The 24,875-nt window shown below is 53.7% G+C and overlaps 1 protein-coding gene across 1 annotated transcript in view; it reads left to right on the top strand.

Moving 5' to 3' along the window:
- Nucleotides 1–24,875, top strand: part of Man1c1 (mannosidase alpha class 1C member 1) — a 142,247-nt gene that overhangs the window by 112,641 nt on the left and 4,731 nt on the right. The window contains exons 4-9 of the mRNA XM_052177711.1: nucleotides 311–391; nucleotides 6,370–6,464; nucleotides 10,245–10,362; nucleotides 12,772–12,865; nucleotides 15,285–15,400; nucleotides 22,008–22,227. Of these exons, the coding sequence (XP_052033671.1) occupies nucleotides 311–391; nucleotides 6,370–6,464; nucleotides 10,245–10,362; nucleotides 12,772–12,865; nucleotides 15,285–15,400; nucleotides 22,008–22,227 (724 nt within the window). The remainder of the gene's footprint in view (nucleotides 1–310; nucleotides 392–6,369; nucleotides 6,465–10,244; nucleotides 10,363–12,771; nucleotides 12,866–15,284; nucleotides 15,401–22,007; nucleotides 22,228–24,875) is intronic.

The raw sequence follows: 24,875 nt of genomic DNA, 5'->3' as shown, positions 1-24,875 counted from the left end.
CAGGTCCTGAGCTCCTTGGAGCACAGCCAGGCGGAACTGCTCCAATGGCCTCCGGCAAGGCTGGGGAAGCGAGCCAAAGCTGGTGTTTATTTGGAACGCTTAAGTGCACGGTAGCAACTGCCAGGCAGGTGCTGGCCTCTCCCAACCTCAGCTATGAAAACCGAGCCATGGCCTGGCCTGCTGGGGTCCTCGGGGCAGGATACAGGTGTGGACTGAGGGGAGCAGTGTGGCCCGTGTCCAGGCCCGGCTGTGAGAGCTCACACTTAACCTCACTGCACCTGTTGCCCTCCCCTCCCCCACCTTCTCACAGAGTGGAGAAGCATCCTTGTTTGAAGTGAACATCCGGTATATTGGAGGACTGCTCTCGGCCTTCTACCTGACGGGAGAAGAGGTAAGGTGGTCCTTTGAGGTCCCAAGCTGGACAGGTCTGAGAAACACTATAGTCCTGCCTCTACTTTCCCAGTGGCTTCATGGGGGCGGGCAGTCTGCCAGAGACCAACCAGGACCTCCCCTGCATGAGGATTCCACCTTGCTCAGAGCACACTTGGCGCCCAGAGCAGCTGATGAACTCTGTGAGGATGGAACCTCACGTGTCTGTGCAGAAGCAGACACGTGTCCCCCGCACCAGCAGACTGCCATTCATGGTTGTCAGGTGTCAGGGCTCACTAGGCCAAACTGTTGCTTCTTACCCCCATGGGTACTGGCTTTTTTCTTTTAAACATGTGTGGGTGTTGGCTTGTATGTATGCATGTGAACTGCATGTGTGTCTAGTAACCACAGAAACCAGAAGAAAGCATTGGATCCCCTGACATTGTAGTTACAGCTGGCTGTGAGCCTCCATGTGTTAGGATTTGAACCTGTGTTCTCTGGAAGTGCAGCCAAGTCACTTAACTGCAGAGTCACAAAGCCCGTAGGTTTTCATATACTTTACAACTAACCCTTTCCTTCCCTCCCCTCCCCCCCCCCCCCCCCCCCCCCCCCCCCCCGCGGAACTGCCTCGGCCCATTCTTAAGGGAGCAGTGGGGCAAGGGGGCCGCCCTGCTGGCCATAACCTGTAACTGCAAGGCTTTGAGAGCTAAAAAGTGCCCAGGGTCACCTGCCAGTGGCCTTAAAAAACTTATCACTTTCTTCTGGTCATGTTACCTCTTAAGACCAACAGCCCTTGTGACATGGCACAGGACAGAGAATTTGGCCAGGGCTGTCACCTCCAAATGGCATCTTCTCTCTGCCAGAGAGTTCTGAATTGTACTGAGATTAGGAGAAACTGGAGCCTCCCCTCTCCCCTCGTGAGTACTTGTCATAGCACGGCCTGAGTATCGGGTGGCTGGGTTGGCAGCGTCCCCAGAATGTAGGTCACCCATCAGACTATTCTCCGGGATCCAGAGGGCCACTCTGCCCGGCTCTGCCACCCCTTGGAAGCAGGAGCTGGGTAGGTAAAGCGCTCAAGCTACAGGGAAATCCTGGCCCACTCCACCACTGTGGTCCAGGAAAGTCTTCCTCCCTCAGCTGTCATGGCTGAAGGGGAGGGCTTAGAGGCAGCAAGCCACCTCCTCCTCTGCAGTCGCTTCAGGCCTCTCTCCATCAAACATAATCTCCTCCGCAGAGATTACTGCTTGTACCAATTTGTCCAAAAAAAATTGTCGATGGGAGCCTTCGGCTTCGAGCCACCCAGAGCTTGAATATTATTTGAAAACCCCAGGACAGGAGAGTGACAGAGCAAGGGGGGGCAGTGTCATTCATGTGCGTCAGAGGCTCCTGCCCAGCCTCCCCTGGCTGGTGTGGTTGGAGGGATGGACGCAGGGAAGGAGAAGGGATGCCTAGAACTAATCAAGAAGCTGGTGGCGCCGGGTGCCAGCCTCCCAGCCCTCCTTTGATCCTTCTCTAAAGAGTCTGTAGTTCTGAGCCTGTGGCTCCCTGAGCAGCCCTCATGTTGACTTCAGGATGTACATCTGGCAGGGGACATTGGTGACTTGAGAAACAGTTCACAGCCAGGTGGTGGTGCTGCACACACGCCTTTAATCTCAGCACCCAGGAGGCAAAGGCAGGTGGATTTCTGAGTTCGAGGCCAGCCTGGTCTACAGGGTGAATTCCAGGACAGCCAGGGCTACACAGAGAAACCCTGTCTTTAAAAAAAAAAAAAAAATGGAAGGAAGAAAGGAAGGAAAAGAGGAGGTATTCATAAGGCTCAAGGGAAGCCCAGTACCCAGCACGCTGACTCTGTCTGTACAGCAAGGTACAGCCCACCTCCATGGTCCCTGCTATCCCCGGTTTCTTCCTCTCTAAATACCAGGTTTTGAGTTCTGAGTACAGCCGATGTCACATCAGCAAAGGGAGGGCATCACCCACTTACAGATGATGAAACAGGCCTAGGGCCGTGAGTCACTGCGGGCTGTGCGAGGCCTCACTCCGGCCCTTTGACCCTCCAGTCTGTCTCCATTGCCAGTGCTTGCTTGCTTCCAAGGCTCAGTCACACTGAGGTCAAACCACGCCCAGTGGCTGCCCGTTGGGGGGTCATTTCTTAACTTACTACAAGAGTGAGTGCCACATCTGCTGGCTGCAGGTTCTTTGCTTCAGAGGGAGTGGCAGAAGAGTACCCTGCTGGTTGGTCACTCCTGCTGAGACCGACTCCAGACAAGAGTCTGGCAGGAGGCCAGAGAGATGTCTCAGTAAGCAAGAGTACTGGACGCTCCTGCAGAAGACCTGGGTTCAATTCCTAGCACCCACATGGCGGCTCACCAGCCTCTACAGCTCCAGTCCCAGAGCTTCTGATGCCCTCTTCTGACTCTCCTGAGCCCTACATGTATATAGTATACAGACATACATCCTGACTAAACATGTATATAGTATACATGTATGTAGTATACAGATATACATCCTGGCTAAATACCCTTACACATAAAATAATGAAATATTTTTTTTAAAGATGACAGGCATAATCAGAGCTGTTCCTGGGGCTGCCAGGACAGCACCTCACAGTTTAGAAGCGCGTTGGTTCCCATCATTTCCCTGACCAGATGGGGAAATGGAGGAGGCTCAGAGACAGTGCGGGGTTCAGCAAAGGTCACACAGCGGCAGAGAAGGTGTGTGCTGGGCCCTTGGCTCCGTGTGCTTTCTGTCCGGGGACTATGACCATGGGGCCACTGAGGCCACACATCCCTCTGAGGAGAGACTCCTAGGTGTCCTAGTGAAAGCCACAGAGTTCTGTAGCCTTGAGAGGTAACCCGGAGCTCGGCTGTCTCAGCCTTGGTGAAGACCTCTGCAGCCTGTGGCAGAGGATGAAGGTCTGTAGCCACACTCCTCTCCCCTGCTCTGTCCACCATGGCAGAGTGGACCCGTTTCATTCTAGAACTCACGTAATCTCCCAGTCCCTCCCCAGGCTGCCGGGACCTTCTGGACAGCCAACTGCAAGGCCTCTTAAGGGCTGTGCACTGGAGGGACATGATACTCAGGCAGAAGGCCCTTTCAGCTATCTTAGCCTCCTCAGAGTCTCAGGCGACCATGCAGCTGCCTGAGCCACAGTCTGGGTGGCTTCCACTCACTACCAACCTCCCGGACGGGTAAAGCCATCCAAAGCCTGCATAAGATCAAAGCTCTTATAAGCCCCTTCTGTCTGTCACTCAGCCGGTGGCTTCCCCACCTGGCCAAGCACTGCATCAGACCCTCAGAACCGACCCTGCAGCTCCAGGAGACACGTGCCTTTGGGGTCCATACCATCTCCCTGGGAAGATGGTCCCACTGACAGGCACTGGACAGTGTGCTCTTGTGTGACTGTGTGGCCAGCCCTGCCACTCCCCTTCCTCCCTGGTAAGACCATGTACCCTTAGAGGCCTCGAACCCGTTCCCCGGCTCAGAGATGTGAAGCCCCTAAGACAGTCTCACGGGACTTCTGCTGTTTGTTTGCTTTATATTCTGTGATATAGAGATGAGGCCCTGGGCCCTTGAGTCTCTTCGCACTCCACCCCCCAGGCCCTCCCTCGTGCAGCAGGTCCCTGTGGCTTTGTTAGGGAAGTCGGGAGACCGAGTCAGCAGAGTGACAGACTGGGGACTTGCGGCTCAGCTCTTCAACGACTTTCATGATCCTCTCTAGGTATCCATGGTGATTGGGCCCAGAACCCCTATGGATCTCAAATGCCAGGAAGGCTCAAGCCCTTACCTGAAATAGCGTAGCGTGCTATTTGCAGAGAGCCTACATCCAGCCTCTCAAAGTCCTTAGGACCAACAGCCCAGGCTGCGGTCTGTTCTTTAGGAATCAGAATCCCTGCGCATGGTCAATACAGATGTGATATTTAATCCCTCCCTCTAGGGCGTGGCCCACACTGGCTTCTAATGTTTGTCTTCTTCAGGGTCAGGATTACAGTGGGTCCCATCATAGCCAGCAGTTTTCAGTCTAGGTTTTTTTTTTTGTTGTTGTTGTTGTTGTTGTTAATAAACAATTATAGTGTTTCACTTTAGGGAGGTGGTCTTGACCTTAGCCTCCTCAGGCAGGTAGAACAATATACAAGTTATTTCTTTTTGTTTTTAAGATTTATTTATTTATTATATGTGAGTACACCGTAGCTGTCTTCAGACACACCAGAAGAAGTCATCAGATCTCGTTAGGGATGGTTGTGAGTCATCATGTGGTTGCTGGGATTTGAACTCAGGACCTTGGGAAGAACAGTTGATATTCTTAACCTCTGAGCCATCTCTCCAGCCCTAGGGTTTGTTGAAAATGGAGTCCATATAACTGTTATAGGCCTGGTGTGCGTGCGTGCATGTGTGTGTGTGTGTGTGTGTGTGTGTGTGTGTGAGAGAGAGAGAGAGAGAGAGAGAGAGAGAAAGAGAGAGAGAGAGAGAGAGAGAGATTTGTCACACATGTATATGGGTAGGTGCCAAACATGAATTGGGAGCAGGACGTCTCTTATTCTACTGGAAGCTTGCTGCTTAGGCTAGGCTGCCCTGCCAGGGAGCTCCGCCTATTTCTGCTCCCCCCAGTACTGGGTTTCCAGGAACCACAACCGCACCTAACTTTTTATGTGGGTGCTGGCGATCTGAGGTCAGGTCCTCCGGCTTGCAGAGGGAGTGCCCTGACCACTGAGCAATCTCTCCAATCCTAATGTTAAGGTACACAAGCTGAACACAGCCATATATACCTGCAGTCCCAACTACTCAGAAAGCTACGGCAGAAGAGTTACTTGAGTGCAGGTGTTCAAAAGCCAACCTGGGCAGCACAGAGAAACCTTCACTTCAGAAAAATAAAAATAATCTCGTAAAAGGCACAGATAGACCAAAAGAAGGAACTAAATACCGTCAATAGGCTATATGGACATTAATTAGTGTTTTCATGTTTCTTTCTTTTTTCAATGCATCCATATGTAAGCAGATTTTAAACTGAGTTACAGTATTTTGAAATACGTTTCTAGGTTCGAAGGTACATATACTTTCCTACTATTGTGTCATTTTGGTGGCTGCGTGACATCACATTGCGTGGAGGCCAGAACTGAGCCACTTTCGCGTTGCCTGACTCACTGCGGACTATTTTAGGCAATGCTGGAACAAACAGGCATAATGTAAACTCTTCCGCAGCTCAATTATGTATGTCCTGAGAAAAAATGGGTTGGTTCGTTTCATTTTTTTAAATCACATCTGTCCCTTTGCTTTGTGAGGTTGTGGGCACACTCGAGTGTCACAGTGTACATGTGGTCGTCAGAGCACAACTTCTGAGAGTGGGCGCTCTCCTTCCATCCTGAAGGTCTCAGGGAGCGAACTCAGGTCATCAAGCTTCGCAGCAAGCATCTTTAGGAACCGACCCCCTCTTGCTGACCCTTTCAGAGAAGCTGGTTATAAGAGACACTGCTGAGTCTGAAGGTCACGTGTCCTGAGTTAATCTGGCATTTCAGAGGGACAGTTTAAAAGGCTCAGAACCTCGCTGGGGGGCCCTGAGCTGTGACCGAGTAATGGCTCCTTAGCTATCACAGAGAGGGTTTAAAAAACAACCCGTTCACCCTTCCTCCCCGTGCATAACATGAGAACAATTGAGAGGCCTCGGACTATCACAAGAAGACATTTCTCCTGTGATCGCACGGGGATGCTGTCACCCAGGAGGTAGAAGTTTCCAGAACCTGGATGCTCTGGGCTCTGAGTCCAGTGCTGTACGTTCTCCGTACAGACACACAGCTCGTTCCCCTTACACTTGCTATTTTCATTAGTTCCCCGTCACAGACCAAAATGCCTGAGACAACTTAAAAGAAGAAAATTCCCAGCTGCCTCACGGGTTCGGTGGTCTGCCCAGTGCCTGCCCAGTCCTGTCACCCTGCCTTGACTGCAGCACACGGTTAGAGGGACAACTGCACCCAGTTCAGACTCAGTGCCCTTGACCTTTCTCTGCAGGTGTTCCGAGTAAAGGCCATCAAGCTGGGTGAGAAACTGCTGCCTGCCTTCAACACACCCACGGGCATCCCCAAGGGCGTGGTGAACTTCAAAAGGTGAGATGCCCCCTGTGAACTAGTGACTGTGCCCCACCCCGTTTGTGGGTCCCGAGTCGCCCCCCAACCCCACGAGGAGGCCCAGGGACAATTGGCAGACGGAACGGAGTCCTAGGGAGTCGGTTTTGTCTGACTTCCATGTTTGCAGACGTGGGCGCTGAGGCACGCGGATGGACAGTTGCCACCATGTGCACACTGCGAACTGACCTGTGCTAAGTGCTGCCCCGGACAGGCACTGGCTACTAAGTGTAGGTCTCGGGGTTGGAACAGCCCAGGACTGACCTTCTCAGGGTGGGAGGGGCACTTGTTCCTCTGCAAACAGCCAGTTGGTGTCCTGTTGACGCAGAACCATTGTCGTGTTGATGCGCTGACCTAGAACCCGTTGGCCCTGGCTTCCCAGGTGGATACCGCAGCTCTCTGGGCCATGCACAACATCCTTAAGCTGAGAGGAAGGCTGGGTAGCCCGTGCTCCCTGTCCTGCCTGAGAAGTCATCTGGGGCACCTCACAAGCCTGCTGGTCAGGTGCCTGGGCCTCACCTTCCCTGGCTGTCCTGTGGCCTTGGGAGCTTTGCCCTTGGTGCCCCCTCCCCCAAACCAGCTCCTCCTCCCCCTCCCCCTGATGGAAGGCCTTCAGTGTCCTCACTAAAACTTCACAGAGGCCAGGGCAGCCATGACAGAGGTCATCCTCCATATGGACTTGGTACCTCAGCATCGCACACACAGGCCTGGGTGCAGAGAGCTTCTCCACAGACGCTGATCCTGAGAGTGAAGGCAGAAGTGACCCACACCCTGGGTAGTGCCCGTCCCTTAGCCCTACCCCCTACCCCCATCTCACTGTGGCCCCCAGTGGAGCCTGGTCCTGCCCAGACCCTAGGATTCCTGGCACAGGCGTGGCTATTTTTAGGCTCCTCACTCGCCAGCCATCGAGAGAGGCTGCATGTGCAGCGGACTTCCTGGCACCGATCCCTTTCAAATTCTGGGAAAGAAGCAACTGCTAAAAATGAGAGGGTCACAGGGATGCGGCAGCACGCACTCCAGAGATGCCCTGGCAGAGGGCTGGGCCCACTTGGCCCTGCTGTACTGTTCCAGCAGGCCTGGTCCTCGGCATCTAGTGGGCTGGGTGAACTGCCCTGCCCCAGCACTGCCCGGCATGGAGTTGGGCGCATGCCGTGCAGGGAAGCATGGTGGCCGGCAGAGACCACCCGCTGCCTGAGACACTGATGGTGACCAATCCAGGGTCGCGTACAGGCATGTATGCGCGCTTGCACGCGCGCGCGCGCGCACACACACATGCACGCACACATGCACACAAAACACTCCTGCTGCCACCTGGGCCACTAGAAAGGGCTCCGATGTTCAGGCTGGCCCTTCTCAAATCTATACATGGCCTTGGGCAGTCATTCAGATAGATGCTTACATGGGTGTTCTCCCTTTAAACATGTGTATACACATCGACATAATGGCTAGGCACCCTGTGAGGACACAGAGAACTTTTCCTTTCTAACCACCATGACCTCATTTTGCCAGGAAAGGAGAAACAAGGCTCAGAGAAGTGCAGTAACATCCCCAAGGTCACACAGCAACCGAGTAAAGTTAGCATTTGAACTCAGCTCTGGCTGTCATGCTTATAACACACAGGAGGTTAACCAAGTAGGAAGGGGTACTGACTGTGGAGCAGTCCCCTTCCCGGGGGAGAGGAGAGGACTGCGATCTTACTGTCGGCCACTGGATCACAGAGCTGGTCGGAGGGCCCCTCTCCTTTCCAGAATGCTGTGGGTGGGTGCATTTAGTACCTAGGATTTAGATTCGGTTCCACCGCTAGGATTTAGATTCGGTTCCACCGCTTGCTGTGTGACCTTGAGAAAGTGCCTCCCCCTCTCTGAGCCTAAGTATTCCCACCTATGACAGGAAGATCACAGTATCTGCTAATAGAGTTGGGTGAAGGTAAAATAAGACAGCGAAGCCACCTGGCTCCCGTTAGAAGTATATTGTCACTTCCGTGTGCATAATTACATACTGATAAAGATGACGGGTCACGTGCATAATTGATGCCTCACAATAGCTCCGTGAGGCTGAGCGCCTTGTTTAAGGGAGGAGGAGGCTGTGGTCTAGGTGGGGCTCTCCTGAGGGCCCCTGGCCTGGGACATAGGGGAAACCAGGCAGACAGCAGCAACCAAGTGCCTCTCTCTCACACACACACACACACACACACACACACACACACCCTCCCTGCTACATGGAGCCTCTGGGGCTGGTGACTGTGGAGGCCTAGGAGAGAGAACAGAGAGGCCTGTGTGGCCGACAATAAGGACAGAACTCACTGGAGGCCGGAAGGGCATGGTGGCGCACACCTTCAATCCCAGAACTCTGGAGGCAGAGGCAGGCAGATCTCTGAGTTCAAGGCCAGCCTGGTCTATGGAGTGAGTTTCAGCAGAGCCTGGACTACATAGTGAAACACTGTCAAGGAAGAAAGGAAGGAAGGAAGGAAGGAAGGAAGGTACCAGAATATCAGAGACCGGTGCTAGGCGGGGCAGAGCTCAGAGTGGCTAGTGAGGCCTTGGGCCTGCAGAAGTGTGACCCCCCCCCCAGGCACCTCCCCACCCCATACTGCCTTCCCAAGTCATCTCCATCTGTGGAGATGGATGGACAGCAGCGGGTTCCGAGGCAGCTGAGGAGCCCCCAAAAGGCGCCACAGCCACTCACGACCTGCAAAGGGGAGGTGGCTGTCACGCCTTGCTCTCCCTAAGTCGTATACCAACTCTCTGTAGAATGCCTGTCCCCTAGGATCCTAAATAATCCTGTGAGAAAGTAATCAAGATACGCATGTGGGATCTAAGAAGCCTCTTTCTTACCCACAGCAATCCTTAACCCCACCCCCCTTTTACACTCTTGGGCCCCACAAAAGCTTGAGGCTGGGAGGCAAAGGCAGGAAGCGGCTATCCTCATTCTATTATACAGACACGGAAACTGAGGCACACAGGATTCAAGGGCTTGTCCAAGCTGACCAGCTGACCAGCACTGTCCCCTGCACCTTCTGGTTCCAGAGTGCAGCAGGCAGAGGCCTGGGAAGCTCCCCTCACAGGGTAGGATGTGGGACGAGGCCTCCCGCAGGGCTGGCTCAGGGCAGCTACTGTTGGGCCCAGCTGCCGCACAGACTGGTGACAGGCCTGTAGTGTCTGGCTCAGGGTCTGATCCTTTGTCTCTGGAAGGAAAGGTGGGAAGATAACTCACGTGCTGACCCTGAGGATTTTCTTCCTATAGCACTAGATTCCGAAGTGGGCATCAGAGCCTCCTGTGAGCATGGGGCAAGAACATGGCTGACTTGTTCATGAGAGGCTAGCCTTGGCTACGAGGGCCCCAACTTCTTTCACTCCTAAGCCCCAGCTTCCTTGGGTCCGGCAGTCCATCTGGGACTTATAGGACCTTGGATTAAAGGGCAGGCTGTGTGTGTTTGGGGGTGTCTCTGAAAATGATCATTGGGTGTCCTGTGGACTTTGGGGGCTCCTCAACCACACCGTCAATATCACCTGCAGATTTCACCACAGTCACAAAGCCCCAAACATTATAGAGGCTGCTTGGTAGGAACAAAGACTGTGGCAGGGCTCAGACCCCCCTCACCAGGTCCCGTCCCTCGCCAGGCTCGGTGCCATCCACATCGTGAGGGCCCCGGAGCATTAGCCGAGGTGCCTGGCACACAGCAGGCACCGCCCTGTGCCACAGCTGCTGCCACTCTCAGCCAAGGAGCCAGCAGGGTGACATACACAGCTGATGTCTTTTCAGCGGTAGCTGGGGCTGGGCCACCGCGGGGAGCAGCAGCGTCCTGGCCGAGTTTGGCTCCCTGCACTTGGAATTCTTGCATCTCACCGAACTCTCTGGCAATCCAGTCTTTGCAGAAAAGGTGAGTTACCACCCCCCCCCCCAAGGCAGGCACGTCCCCCGCCCCAACCAAAGGCTAGAAGACGAGTGTCTGCAGTTGAGGTTGGCAGGTCCCCAGCCTCTCTTGAAGCAGTGACTAGCGGGAGAACTGACTGTGCCCAACGCCAGGTGGCAGAGAGGGGAACAGAAGCCACCAGAACTCTGCCAGGGAGGTTTGGGCTGGTGGCGGATCTGTGAGCCTGTGAAATCTGGAGACTGTGACTGAGAGCCAGGCTCCGCGTCCCAGCAGGAACCGGCGGCGGTGTGCGCAGTGTGCGCGTGCCCTTTCCAGGGACATTTAGCTTCTCTCTGGGTGAGATCTCCCCGCCTTTCCCTCCCAGGTGCTGTCTGGCTCAGGCTGGCAGCAGGCTGGCAGAGATGCTTCCTCGACATTGGTCTTGGCTGCCCAAGGCTACATGGATGCTGGGAAATGCATCCAGGCCACTGTCCAACCCTGATGATTGCCCATACCCGGCCCTGGGAAGCTCTCCAGAAGGGCTACAGCCCTGGGCCATCCCCAAGAGAACATCTGGATTCAGATTTACTCCTGGATCCAAAGGAAGTCAGCGTACACATAAGCCTCTTCCAGACCCCTCTGAGAACAGCCTTTGGGGTCCCTCCGTCCCTCTGAGATGGCCTCTACCTGGTGGTGCTGTCTTGGGCCACCAGCTGTTCTCCGTGCAGATCCACCACCACCCCAGACAGCTGGGAAGACGCGGCCTTCTGGCCTTCGCTTGCCGCAGGCCCTGGGCTCTGCACATTCATAGGAAGCTTGTGCTCCTTAACACAAGGTTTGGGACCACTCTGTCCCCTATGTCAGAATCCACCAGGACAGAGATGCTCAGGACAAACTTCCGCCCCCTTGATTGGTGCCTCTGACCTGCCCCTCCCTCCTACCCTTACCTATCCAGGGTATGGCCCACCTCTCCATCAGAGACCTGTGAGTCCTACGACCACTCAGATGAGTCTAAGCACACTGCCACCCAATGCTGTGCCCTCTGACCCTTTGTCCAGGCCGGGCTTTCCTTCTCACCACCCTCCAGATGGACTTCCCTGGGACACCCTGGCCAGCTCAGGGATAGGTCCCCAAGAGTGCACACTGGCCCGTGCCATGGGCTGGGTATGGGGGTGGGTGGGTAGCAGGGGTGGGGGAGGGGCGTTTTCTGCCAACCCTATCTAAGGAAGGTGGAATGAGCCACAGCGAGGCTGAGTCACCTGCCCCGGGCAGCCAGCTAGTGAGTGAGAACGCCGGGAACTTTTCAGCCTCTCTCTTCCCAGGGCCTTGGCGCACAGCTGGCTGCAGGCTGCAGCTCCAGACTCCCGGTCCCTCTGTCGCTCCCCATTTGCATACTTTAGCTATTTTCGTCCCCCCTCCCAGTCACACCTCCCCGCAGAGGCGATTATTAGCAGTCAAAGTTTTACAGCGCCATGCCTCCTTCCTGGAGAGCTAATATAGCCTGCTTCCCTGGGTCCCACCAGGACCAGGGAGCATACGACAGGCACGAGGACCTTCCTGTCCCTCTCGTGGTCTCTGTTGCCTTAAAGGGACTTGAGGTCCAAGGAGGTAAAGCCAAGGCTGCCACTGGCGACTCAACCTCCCAGCTGCCCCTTTGCATCAGTTTATCTGTGAGCGGGAGGCAGTGGTCCTGGAGGCTTGCTCTCCCAGAGAGTCCAGTGCTAGGGGGCGTCTAGGAAAAGTTCTCCAGTGCACCTCCTGCCACGTGCGGCCCTGGAGGCTGCAAGCCCAGCCTCTGCCGCATCACCGTGTGCTTTCCCCGCCCGCTGGGTCTGTACCGGACTCAATGGCTGTCCCATGCAGGACAGGGAATGCAGATGGTGCAAGGACTCAGAGCAACCTGATGCGTGCGCCAGCCCTCTACTGATGGGGCTGGGATGGAGCTTCAGTAGTGGTGTTGGCCTAGCACACGCGAAGCCCTGGGTTTGATCCGTAGCAGTCACAAATAGGATGTGGTCATGCGTGTCTGTGGCCCCAGCACTCAGGATGGTGGCCAGAAGATCAAGAGGTCAAGGTCAGCCTGAGCTACATGAGATCCTGTCTTTAAAAGAAGGAAATGTAGCTTACAAGATAGCTACCGCTGCTCATCTGAAGCTCCTCCCCCAGAGTGGTCTACTGGGGCCGCACCGGCAGTTAGTCAGCCCGGGCTTGGACTGTTCTGGGCGGAGCGGTCAGCAGAGGGATGGCGAGCGAGACTGCGCTTGGCCGCTTCCCACCATGCTCTGCGTGCAGGCACAGAACCTGTGGCTCCTTCACCGACTCCCCCACAACCAGAAAGCTTTACCCCTGTGTGCATCTGAGCTACGCGTTTCAGCCTCGTGGGTGAGGGGTCAGAGGCTTCTTTGTGAAAGTGACTGTGCCTGGTGTCTCTCACAGGTCAGAAATATCCGCAAGGTCCTCAGGGAGATTGACAAGCCCTTCGGCCTCTACCCCAACTTCCTGAGCCCAGTGAGCGGGAACTGGGTGCAGCGTAAGTACTGGCCTGTGGCTTCTCATCCTACGGGTTCCCATTCCGGCTTCCTGAGCCCGAGCGGCACTGGCTGAGACCCAGGGTCCGGCGCCAGCTCCTGGACAGGCCAGCCCCTGTGTACCTGAGTCCTCTTGGCCATCTTTGCATCCGTCTCTCTCAGCAGCCCCACCATGACTCGGACTCGCAGGAATGTCCTGCTTATGGCTGTCACCCAGAAGTGGCCGCAGGAAAGGCCCTGGGACCTCCCCCACCCCTTTGATCTGGCTTCCCACCTGGCTTTGATTTAGACAAAATTTTAAGTGGGGCCAAACTAGGCAGTGATCTAAAAATCACTCACCACTGCATTTTAAACTTCCTTGAATCAGTCCTGGGCTTTTCAGCTTTTTTCAACTTAAAGAATTAGCCCAGGCTGTTCTGAAACTCCATCTGTAGATTAGGCTAGCCTTGCACGCAAAAGATCTGCCTGCCTCCCTCTGTCTTCTGAATGCTGGGATTAAAGGCATGCACCACCACCACCCTGCTGCTTAAAGACTTTTTGAGACAAGGTCTTCAGGTAGCCCAGGCTGGACTCAGACTTGTTAGGTAGCCAAGGCTGGCCTTGAATCCTCCTGCCTCCACATCCCAAGTGCTGAGATGACAGGTGTGTGACTCCACACCTAGCAACTTTGTCAAACACCTGTGAGGCATCTCCCAAGTCCTATCCCCAGACACAGAGGGGGACACAGAGCTGACCAGTCCCCCAGGCTCTGCTGCACTCACTCCCGAAGAGCCAGGCTCTGGGAGAGTCTCAAAGGCTCGGCCATGTGGTCAGTCAGCAGGACCTGCTCTCTCGCTCTCTGTGTGTGTGTGTGCATGCCTGCTTACACATGTGCATGCATGTGTGTGTGAGAGAGAGAGAGACATCATTTGCAACCTCAGAAATGACAGATGAAGGGAGGAAAGGCCACCCAGCCTCTGCTCCTGACCTGCTTCCCAGGCTCCTCACACCTGGCTTCAGTCTCTCAGGAGACCCAACCCCTCCTGCAGCTTAGGTCCGGCCAGGATAATCCACTGGGTTACACACACACACACACACACAGAGAGACATACACAACATAGACCCATGCATATACAGAAACACGCCAAACACACACCATGCTTATATACATACACATAGCCATATGCCACATAGACCCACACATATGCACAAACACATCACACACGTACACACACACCAGACACAAAGATAAAAGCCACACAGTCCCACACAAACACACGTACCACAACATACACGTGGACATGCGTCACACGGACCCATGCATAGACACAGACACACCATACACACATACCCAAGTACACAGACATAAGCCACACAGACCCGCACAGATATATACAAACATACTGCACATACGCACCACATACAAACATGCAAACACACACCACACAGGCACATCTATACACAAAAACACATGCGTGAAACAACAATATACCGTATAAAAGCACACACAAAAATACACATACGTGCTAACAACATACACCTCACACAAACACACCACATAGCTGCAGCATTGGCCCACCGACCCCAGACAGAGAGGATCTTAACCTCCCTTTCAGCTCCCATCACCTTCCTCCACACACCTCCTTGGTTTCCTGAGGGGGTTCTGGGGTCTGAACCTGCGAGCCACTCTTACTCCCTTTACCCCAGCCTGTTTTTTTTTTTTTTTTTTTTTTTTTTTGGTTTTTTGAAGACAGGGTTTCTCTGTGTAGCCCTGGCTGTCCTGGAACTCACTCTGTAGACCAGGCTGGCCTCGAACTCAGAAATCCACCTGCCTCTGCCTCCCGAGTGCCGGGATCACAGGCGTGCGCCACCACCGCCCAGCTTTCCCCAGCCTCTTATGAAGGCCCAGCATTCACTGTTGGATTTGTCAGACACCAGTCATACCTGTGAACTGTCTGCCACCAGATGAAGACACACACACAAACACACAAATGCATATGTATATGGACGTATATACATTCATATATATATAATTTCTTAATATAAAAAAAAGCCACATGCCCTTAATCCCAGCACTGGGGAGGCAGAGGCAGGTGGATTTCTGTGAGTTCAAGGCCAGCCTGGTCTTCCAGGACAAAAAGAGAGAGGGAGGTGGGGAGAGAGAGGAATAAACTGGCCCTTTACAGTTAATAACCAGGGTCCTGTGTCATCGTCCTGCTAAGGTCAGATGAACGATGGCCCCAAGGACCCTGGGTGTGGATACAGGACACCTGGCTCAAGATGTCCTGGTTCCCCACCGAGTCCCTTCACCTGCCCTAGTGGGATTGCCCTACCCTAGTGGCAGCTGAACAGATGCTGACTCCACCCCTCAGGGCACAGAGTCACCATTTGAACCCAGCCAGTGACAAATGTGCTAACCCCTGTGTCATCCTTTCCTTGTAGATCATGTCTCAGTCGGAGGACTTGGGGACAGTTTTTATGAATATTTGATCAAGTCCTGGTTGATGTCTGCCAAAACAGATACGGAGGCTAAAAATATGTACTACGAAGCCTTGGAGGTAAGAGACGCCTCCCACTGCCTGCTGAGTGGTCAGCCGTCACCCCTGGGGGCCCTGAGTGCTGGCAGAGCAGGCTGGGAGAGACCGGGAAGGCTTCTCCAGCCACGCAATAGCTCTCCAGGCTCCAGAGACATCTGCGCGTCCCTCCCCCATGCTCAGAGACCAGGGCGCAGACCGGTCAGGCCATTTGTCCAAGATCTCATAGGAAGTGACAGTGTGCTTTAGAGAGCTCAGCTTAAGTCCTCCCCCAGGGGTCTCTGGGCTTCCGCTAATGTGCCAAAGCCCAGATGGCAGCCAGGAGCCCCCGGTGGGGGGGGGGAGCTCCCAAGCGTGATCTTCAGCTGTCATTCTGTAAACCAGAGGTGACACTTCAGGAGGGAGAGTGACATCCAGGATGCGTGGAGCATGCACACCCTGTGCTCCTTCTCAGCATGTGGGTGCGAGGTGAGGTTCAGAGGGAGGACACTTGCCCACAGCCACACGGCACTGAACTGTCAGAGTTAATGTCACTGCTGGTCTTCTCATGGGGTGTGGAGTAAAGAGAGTGGGAGCCTGGGGTGAGTCGCCCCAAAGAGAGGAAAATTTAGAAGAGAAAGAAGGGTTGGGGAGCTGGGGCTATGAACGCCGTTGAACCCAGCTGGTGAAGGAGCACATTCAGGGGCTGGAGAGATGGCTCAGTGGTTAGGAGCACTGGCTGCTCGTGCAGAGGATCTGGTTCTCTTCCCAGTACCCATATGGTGGCTCACAACCATCTCCATGGTCGCTCCATGGGATCCAGTGCCATCCTCTGAGCCCCCCCTGGCACCAGGCAGGCACATGGTACATAGACGTACATGCAGGTAAAACACTCAGACACATAAAAGTAAAAATCATAAATCGAAAATACATTTTTTTTTTGAGTCAGAGCTTTTCTGTGTAGCCCTGGCTCTCTTAGAACTCTCTCTGTAGACCAGGCTGGCATTGAACTCACAGAGATCTGTCTACCACAAGTGCTGGGATTGTTGACATACACCATCACAGTCTCGCTTAAAAAAAAAAAATGAAAAAGCGTAAGACAGGCTTTTTGGGCCTCAGTTTCCTTGTGAAGTTGGTTGGATTCTTGCTCAGAACCACCACCCCCGTCTTGTAAAGTTAGCTCCTTCCTTCCCTTCAGCCCTGTATCTAAATTCGTTCTCCACACAACAGCAGCCATGGGTGAATTGTTCCTCTCCTTCCAGCTCTCCTGACTCCTGAAGTTAACCGTGACCCTCTCCCTTACCTGTGGGACCCCACCTGACTGGGACCCTGACAGTCCCAGGACTGTATCACATCAGCCTTGCTCTTCTGCCTCCTCAGATGCACCAGGACATTCCCACCTCAGCCTTTTACTTGCTGTCCCTTCTACCCAGAATGCCATTCGAATGGTTAGGTCCTTTAGTCTGGCCAACCCTTCTCTCACACTACGGAAGTGACTCTTCCAGCCTCTAGCACACGCCCAGGCTATTCTCTTCTTCACTTGTAACAGAACCTGGTACAATTGCTTGCACGTATTTGATCTTCCCCAAATCAGCGTGAGTTCTCAAGAACCAACACTCCGGTCTCTGCGTTTACCCCATATGCCTCACTCCTGAAACAGACTGACACATGGTTGGCACACAGTAATTGTTATGGGAACGAGTAGATGCAGAGTGATGGACAAGAAGAATGAGTGGTTGATTGGATGGATGTATGGATGGGCGGATGGATGGATGGATGGATGGATGGTTGGATGAATAGATGGGTGGATGGATGGATGGATGGATGGATGGATGGATGGATGGATGGTTGGATGAATGGATGGGTGGATGGATGGATGGATGGATAGGTGGATGGATAGATGGGGGGACAGATGATTGGGTGTATGGGTAGATGGATGTGAATAGTTTCATTGAGGCATTGAAGGATGGAGGGATGAGTTGGCAGATTGATATAAACAGTTAGATGGATAGATGGATGGACAGATGGTTGGATATATGAGTGGGTATATAGATTGTGGACAGATGTGAGTAGTTGTGTGGATGGATGGATAGTGGATGGGTGATGTCTTAGTTGGGGTTTACTGCTGTGAACAGACACCATGACCAAAGCAACTCTTACATGGACATTTTATTGGGGCTGGCTTACAGGTTCACAGGTTCAGTCCATTATCATCAAAGGTGGGAGCATGGCAGCATCCAGGCAGGCATGATGTAGGAAGAACTGAGAGTTTATATCTTGTTCCAAAGGCAAACCGGAGAAGACTGACTTCCAAGCAGCTAAGATAAGGGTCTTAAAGCCCACACCCACAGTGACACAACTACTCCAACAAGGCCATAGCTTCTAATAGTGCCACTTCCTGAGCCACGCATATACAACCCATCACATCTGGACTGGTCTGGGCATCCTGACGGATAGACAAAAGGATGGAGAAATGGATGCATGGACTGTTCGATGTGCGAGTGGGTGGATGCATGCATGAGTGGATTGATGTGCACAGTTCAAACAGTTGAGCAGATGTGTGCAGGAGTTGGTGTGTGTGTGGGGGTCGGGTAGAGAACTGGACCAATGGATGGATGAGTAGATACTTGGACGACAGATTGATGGGAACAGTTGAATGAGTGGATGCTTGCATGGATGAGCTGATGGGTAGACGGCGCATTAGCTATGCATGGGTGGATGGATTGGTGAATAGATGAGTGGATGTTGTCAAATTGATGTGAGCGGATAGATGGCCATAGTGGGGGAGGGGTAGATCGATGTGAATAGTGGATGGACACATGGACGGGGGGTATGGATGGTCTCTAAGGGACACTTGATGGTCTGAGTCTGCCCAGAAGTGACAGTGCTTATAGAAGCACACTGAAGCAGACATTTAGAGCCATGGACCTCTTAAACTGGGTTTGGACATCTCAGGGGTGAGATTTCTCTGCCTGGCTCCCTGGTGCCAGGCTCTGTGTCATGAAACGGTGCCCCTCTGCTCACCCCGCCCCGGCTCCGTCTGCCCTTGGTCTTTGGCCAGTGTCCCCTGTCGGAGGATTAGGTGCTCTTCCTGCAGTACTCTGCAGAGTAAACAGGAAGTTAACGAAGTTAAGGAGAGCACTGACTCCCAGCCCTTAGGGCACGCTGTGCTTGCAGCTTCACCGGGAGAGATGACCATGAATTATTTAAGCAGTCTGGGAGCCTCAGAAAGCACTGCTGAGGAGAGAGAACTCGGTTCCCACATTTGATCTCCTGTAAGGAGCCCCGGGCTGCAGACCCTGAGTGAAGGACAGGCCTCTAGCAGGGCTGAGGCTTTGAAGAATTTTCTAGTGGTCCTCAGCCTTGCTGGCACATTGGAACTGCTGAGGAGCCCCCTTCTCAGGCTGCACCCCAGCAATGGTGCCACAACCATTCAGAGATAGTTCTCTGAAGCTTCTCAGGGGATCCGTCCTTGCGCAGGCTAGGGCTGAGAACCTGAAGCTTTAACCTGTGTCTGTTGGGGTGAATGGGAGGGTTCAGGGCACCTCACAGACATACTTTTGAGCGTCGTAAGAGGCCACCTCAGGAAGCCAAGGAAGATCTCATAACTGTGACCTCCTCTAGAGAAATATATTAAGTCCCTGTGTTATCTCCACCTTAAAGATAATGAAATTGAGAATTGAAAAGGCCTGGCTCTACCACAACTAGAGTCAAGGCAGGAGCAGAGGCCTGCCTGTTTCTGCCTGCACTGGCTGGCTTCAAATCACTTGGGTCCCCGTAGGACTTAGGTGAACGTCTTAAGAAGCTTAGGAAGGAACTGGCTGGGATAGGCACCAAGCCAGGTCACAGTGCCCAACAGCATCCTGTGAGCTCGTATTTTCATTCTACAGATGAGCCGAGTGAGTCTTTAGAAAACTGAGAAGTGACGCTAAGATACCCAGACACCCCGCACTACCACTCAGCCCCTCTGTACCACGACTTGTGACTTGAGCCTCAGCCAGACACCCCACCCAGAGCCCACATCTCTCTCTGGGCTTTAGTTGGAGCTAAGGAGATGTTCCAGTCTGTAAAGTGCTTACACCACAAGGGCAAGGACCCAAGTTTCTCCCCAGACCCTGCATAAAGAGCCCAGCATGGCGGCATACATCTGTAATGTCTGCTGGGAGGCAGAGATGGGTTTCGGGGGTGGGGGGGAGGCAGTCTTACTGGCTGGCTAGTCGAATCAACAAGCCCCAGATTCCAGTGAGGTATCCTATCTCTAAAAAACAAAATGAAGCCAGGCGGTGGTGATTCACACCTTTAAACCCATTACTTGGGAGGCAGAGGCAGGGGGATCCCGAAGTTAAGGGCCATCCTGGTCTACAGAGTGGGTCCCAGGACAGCCATGGCTACATGGAAAAAAAACAAAACAAAACATGTCTTGAAAAAACAAAACAAACCAACCAACCAAGGTGGACAGCTCTTGAGAAGCGTCTGTGGTTGGCCTCTGGCCTCCACACGTCTGTGCACACGTTACAAGCGTACCCACATGTGTGCCAGTGCACACATGAGCTTACACGTGGGAACACACAGAGAATGAAGCCTGGCACGCCCGTCTTCGCCTGCGCTTGTCTCTGTCATAGTCAGGGACACTGCACTGTACTCTCCTCAGAGAGGCAGCTACCCAGCATGCACAGGGAGTCTAGAAGCTGCTATTTCCCAGTCCTACAACGTGGTATCCTGACCTCTCCCCGGATATCTGTTTCCTCGCATCCTACATGTGGGTCAGGTTCTGAGACCCCGGGCTTGCCCTGATGCCCACCGTCTGCAGCTAATAGAGCAGCTGCTGGGACCCCCGTTCTACCCAAGAACCCCGCCTAGCAGCCGGTGGCACTCCAGGCCTCAGTTTGTCTCCCCACGTGGATCTGTTGCCCTGGTAAGGCACCTCATTTGCCTTCTCCCATCTGCCACCCGGTGAGGGTCCTGCAGCCAACCCCCTAGCCCTGGCCCTGACATGGGAGGAAAAGGAAAAGTAGATCCAGAATCCAGCCCCGTGTCTATGTGCCAGGCCCTGGCTGGTGGCCGCTGGCCGTGCCAAGCGACACTCAGATAATGCAGGGAGGGGCATTATATGTAATCATGCTCCAAATGGAGAGGCAGGAGGTAGGAGTAAGAGGCTACACTCCTCCCGTTTCCAAGGACCACAGCATGCTGGAGGATGCCTTCCAGGGCTCCGAATGCAGGATAGGACAGACACAGCCAGAGGCAAGAGGCCTCTCTGGCCTTACTCTGCAGAGCAGAACGTCCACGCTTTCATCCCTAACTGTCTGCTGAGCACAGCCATTTCCTATGTGCATTTGAATCCCGGCACCCACAGCTGGGCCCATGCACGGTGCTGCTGTGTCCCAGACCCCTGGCCCAAAAAGACCCCTGGGATATCCAGAGAGGGCAGGCATGAATGGGAAAAGGCCAATGAGGCTGGGAAGACATGTGGATTGAGGGCAGGGACAGGATACAGAGGACTCGTGGGCAGCATTTGTCGGGGACGCTGGAGACACAGCTGACATGGCACAGAGTGTGTGTGTAACTTGCCCAGTGCCATACAGCATAATTGATAGAGAAGAGATTTGAACTCACAAAATGTGTGCCAGGAGTTAGTCTAGAAAACTAGTCAGTCACACCTTGGGGGCCAGATCAGGGTGCGTTTGAGGCCTAGCAAGGCCTTCCTACCAAGGATCTATTGAAGGTGTACAAAGGCCTGTGATATGATCCAATTCATTTTAGACTATAGGTAAAGGACCAGCAATGTCCTTATGGGTCCACAGCTAAAATCAGGACTCACAGGCCTACAGAGGCCAGCTTTGGGCTCTGTGGACAGCACCCAACTTTAGAGTTCCTAGAATTGTCAGCAGGGAGCGGAAGGCACCCCACCATCATGAGTCATTTCTTAGGATCCCCTTTCTACTGCAAGGAGCCTGGGGCCCTTGCAGCCAGAGGAGGGTGCCTGTGGGTGACGGGGTGAGCCCGTCCCCCCACGGCCGGCATGACGGGGTGAGCCCGTCCCCTCATGGCCGGCATGGAGAAAGCGCTGGAAGCCTGGACAGAGCAGAGCTTCTTTCCTGGCAGGACACAGGGACCTCTCTTCCAGGAAGACGGTTAGCCGCAGGATAGCAGGGGACTCCAGTACAGGCCGGCAGCTTTCAGGCGAAGCCCTTCCGGCCGACGGCATGGTGGAGGATAAGCTTCATTAATCTATTTTATTCAACATGATTATTGTTGGCTCTGGGAATATGACTCGGGTGGACAAATTTGCACACTGACCCCCATTGTAAAGATTTTTCTAAGTGTTCTTTAAAACATTAATTTCTTTTAATCTTTAAAACTTTTGAGTGTGAGTGTGTCTGTGCACCCATATGCATGCAATGCCTGCAGAGGCCAGAAGAGGGCGTCAGATCCTCTGGAACTGGCGTTACAGATGGTCACAATCTGCCTTGTGGGTTCTGGGAATGAACCTGGGGACCCTAGAAGAGCAGCCAGTGCTTTTAACTGCTAAACTATCTCTCTAGCCACAAGATGTAGAAGATTTTAAAGGCCGGTGTTATATCTTAGCTCGCAGATGACCTGTTTCCTTTCCCTCCTGTTTCCCTCCCCACTCTGTCCTCCCCACCCCCAGGCCATAGAGACCTATCTGGTGAATGTCTCTCCCGGGGGTCTGACCTACATTGCTGAGTGGCGCGGAGGAATTCTGGACCACAAGATGGGACACCTTGCCTGCTTCTCGGGGGGCATGATCGCCCTTGGTGCCGAGGATGCCAAGGAAGAAAAAAAGGCCTACTACCGCGAGCTCGCAGCCCAGATCACCAGGACGTGCCATGAGTCCTATGCCCGCTCAGGTAACCCTGCAGGGGGAAAAGTGGCACTGGCCAAGATCCTACAGAAGGCAGGGATTGGAGGGACCTCCACCACCCATGGCCAATTGACACCTGAGCCCTGCAAATCCCCTGCCTCCCCTCTGCACCCCATGTAGGCTCTCACCCTGTGTCTAGCCGCCCTCCGATTCAAGACAGCCAACAAGCTTGAAGATCTTTGTTTGCACACACCTGGCACTTAACCAAGACTGCCAAATAGTCTGTCTAGGGGCATGAGCCCCAAACCTCATTTCATTTGTTTTTTCGAGACAGGGTTTCTCTGTGTAGCCCTGGCTGTCCTGGAGCTCACTCTGTAGACCAGGCTGGCCTCGAACTCAGAAATCTGCCTGTCTCTGCCTCCCAGAGTGCTGGGATTAAAGGTGTGCGCCACTACCGCCCGGCTCTCAAACCTCATTTCATACTTTAGTTAAACAGCTCCAAGAGGGAGAGCAGCCTTAGGAAAAATCCCTCTGAATGTAAGTAGCAGAGCCAGGCCCTGATAGTTCTACACACACACACACACACACACACGCACGCACGCACGCACGCACGCACGCACGCGCGCGCGCATACACACACACATTCCGCCCTTCTAAAAGTGTACTGCCTAGCCTCAGAACCATAGTCTGATCCTTGGGTGGATGAAAGGCTCCACATAGTGCCCTGAACCTCTGTCTTCCCATCTGTCCATGGGGAGAACAGCACACAGCTGCCTGAGCCATGCTAGACCCCACGAGCCAGCACCTAACTGGCCCCGCCTGAGGCTCTGACAGCAAGAGGCCAGCGACAAGTGTCAGGGCTGGAGCTGGCTCCAAGCGGCTACATCCGTGCTGGGCCTGAAATCGGGCGATCCATTCTTTGCACTGGGCTCGCTGCTGCGCCAGGGCCATAAACAAACGGGAAATCTCAGGAATAATAAAGAGCTTGCTGTTTGTCTGGGACAATCATCCAGGGCTGTAAAAGACAGCCGCTTAATCGGGCATATTGTCCCCACCAGCCTGGCTCACCCGCTGCCGGCTGTGCGGCCACTGCCTCTGTCACCCCATTAGCAACTTGGCAAAAGCGCTGTTTCCCAGTGGCGGAGTCCCTGAGCCATCTGGGGGCGGGGCGGGGGGGGGGCACAAAAGCCAAGCCCAGGGACTCCTAAGAAGATACATCTCCAGAGTACCAACAGGCTCCAGAGAAACCCTCCACCCTGGGGCCTCCTGGGTGCTAAGGCCAAGCTGGAGTGAGGACTCACCCAGGACTAGATCCGGTGCTCAGCTGGCCTGGACAGGTGTGCAGGCTGGAGAGACGCAGCCTAGCTCAGCCTTGATGTACTGTGTGGCCTAGGATAAAATGCTTAGCCTCCCTGATCCTGTTTCCTTTGCCCTTTGCAAAAAAAAAAAAAAAAACAAAAACAAAAACAAAAACAAAAAACAAAAAACAAAAAAAAAAAAACAAAAAAATCCCAAAAAAACAAGAAAGAAAAATTAAGGACTGTGGTCATGGAAAGTACCCAGCGATGCCCTGGAAATCACAGATCACAGGTGGTGGCTGTGCTTTTTTTTTCTTTTTCTTTTTTTCTTTTTGATTTTTCCTTTGGTTTTGTAGACCAGGCTGGCCTCAAACTCACAGAGATCCACCTACCTCCCAAGTGCTGGGATTAAAGGCATGCACCACCAAGCCCCGCTGGCTGTGCTCTACTTTACAATTTTGGTCCTGTAGAAAACGTCAGCAGATTGCCCGCCCACCACAAAACCAGGCCTAGGCAGATGCTTTCCCAGACTCCTGTCTGAGTCCGCATCTCCACAGCTGTGATATAAAACTCCAGGAGCGAAGGCCATCTGAGGAGTTCATTTCATTTTACGGCTCTCAGGTCACACCCATCGCTGACTGAAGTCAGGTTAGGAACTCAAGACAGGAACCTGGAGCAGGAGCTGGCGCAGAGGCCATGGAGGGCGCTGCTCACTGGCTTGCTCAGCCTTCTCTCTCACAGCATCAGGACCACCAGCCCGGGGGTGGGGGTGGGGGTGGCGGGGGTGGGGGTGGGGGTGGCGGGGGTGGGGGGGCACTTCCTCTGGTGGACTAGGCCCTCCTGCCACAGTGATCAGTTCACAGAATACCCACAGGCCTGCCTGCAGGCCAGTCTTACAGTCAGTTTCTCAATTACGATCTCTTCTGGGGGGCGGGGGCTGGTAAGATGGCTCAGCGGTTAAGAGCACTGGCTGCTCTTCCAGAGGTCCTGAGTTCAATTCCCAGCACCCACATGGTGGCTCACAACCATCTGTAATGGGATCTGATGCCCTCTTCTGGCCTGCAGGTGTACATAGAGCACTCATATACATAAAATAAATAGATTTTTTTTTAAATTCCCTCTTCCCAGATATGTCTAGATTCATGTCAAGTTGACAAAACCCAGCCAACGTTGACCCTCCAGTAGAGCCCACTTGGTGTTTTCTCAGGTGGCCTAGGGAGTGTGGAAGGGATGGGGGAGAGACTGGCAGCACATTAACATAATACGGTTCTGGTAAGCCCTACAACCCCAACTTTTTGTGGGGCGACAGCGGGGAGGGTTGAGAGAGGTCTCAAAATGTAGCCTTTGTTTGCCTATAACTCATTCTGTAGACCAGGCTAGCCTCAAAATCAGAGAT

Source organism: Apodemus sylvaticus, chromosome 3 (assembly GCF_947179515.1).
Source record: "Apodemus sylvaticus chromosome 3, mApoSyl1.1, whole genome shotgun sequence".
In the NCBI taxonomy this organism is placed as follows: Eukaryota; Metazoa; Chordata; class Mammalia; order Rodentia; family Muridae; genus Apodemus; species Apodemus sylvaticus.
This window is presented reverse-complemented; position numbering and strand designations above follow the sequence as displayed.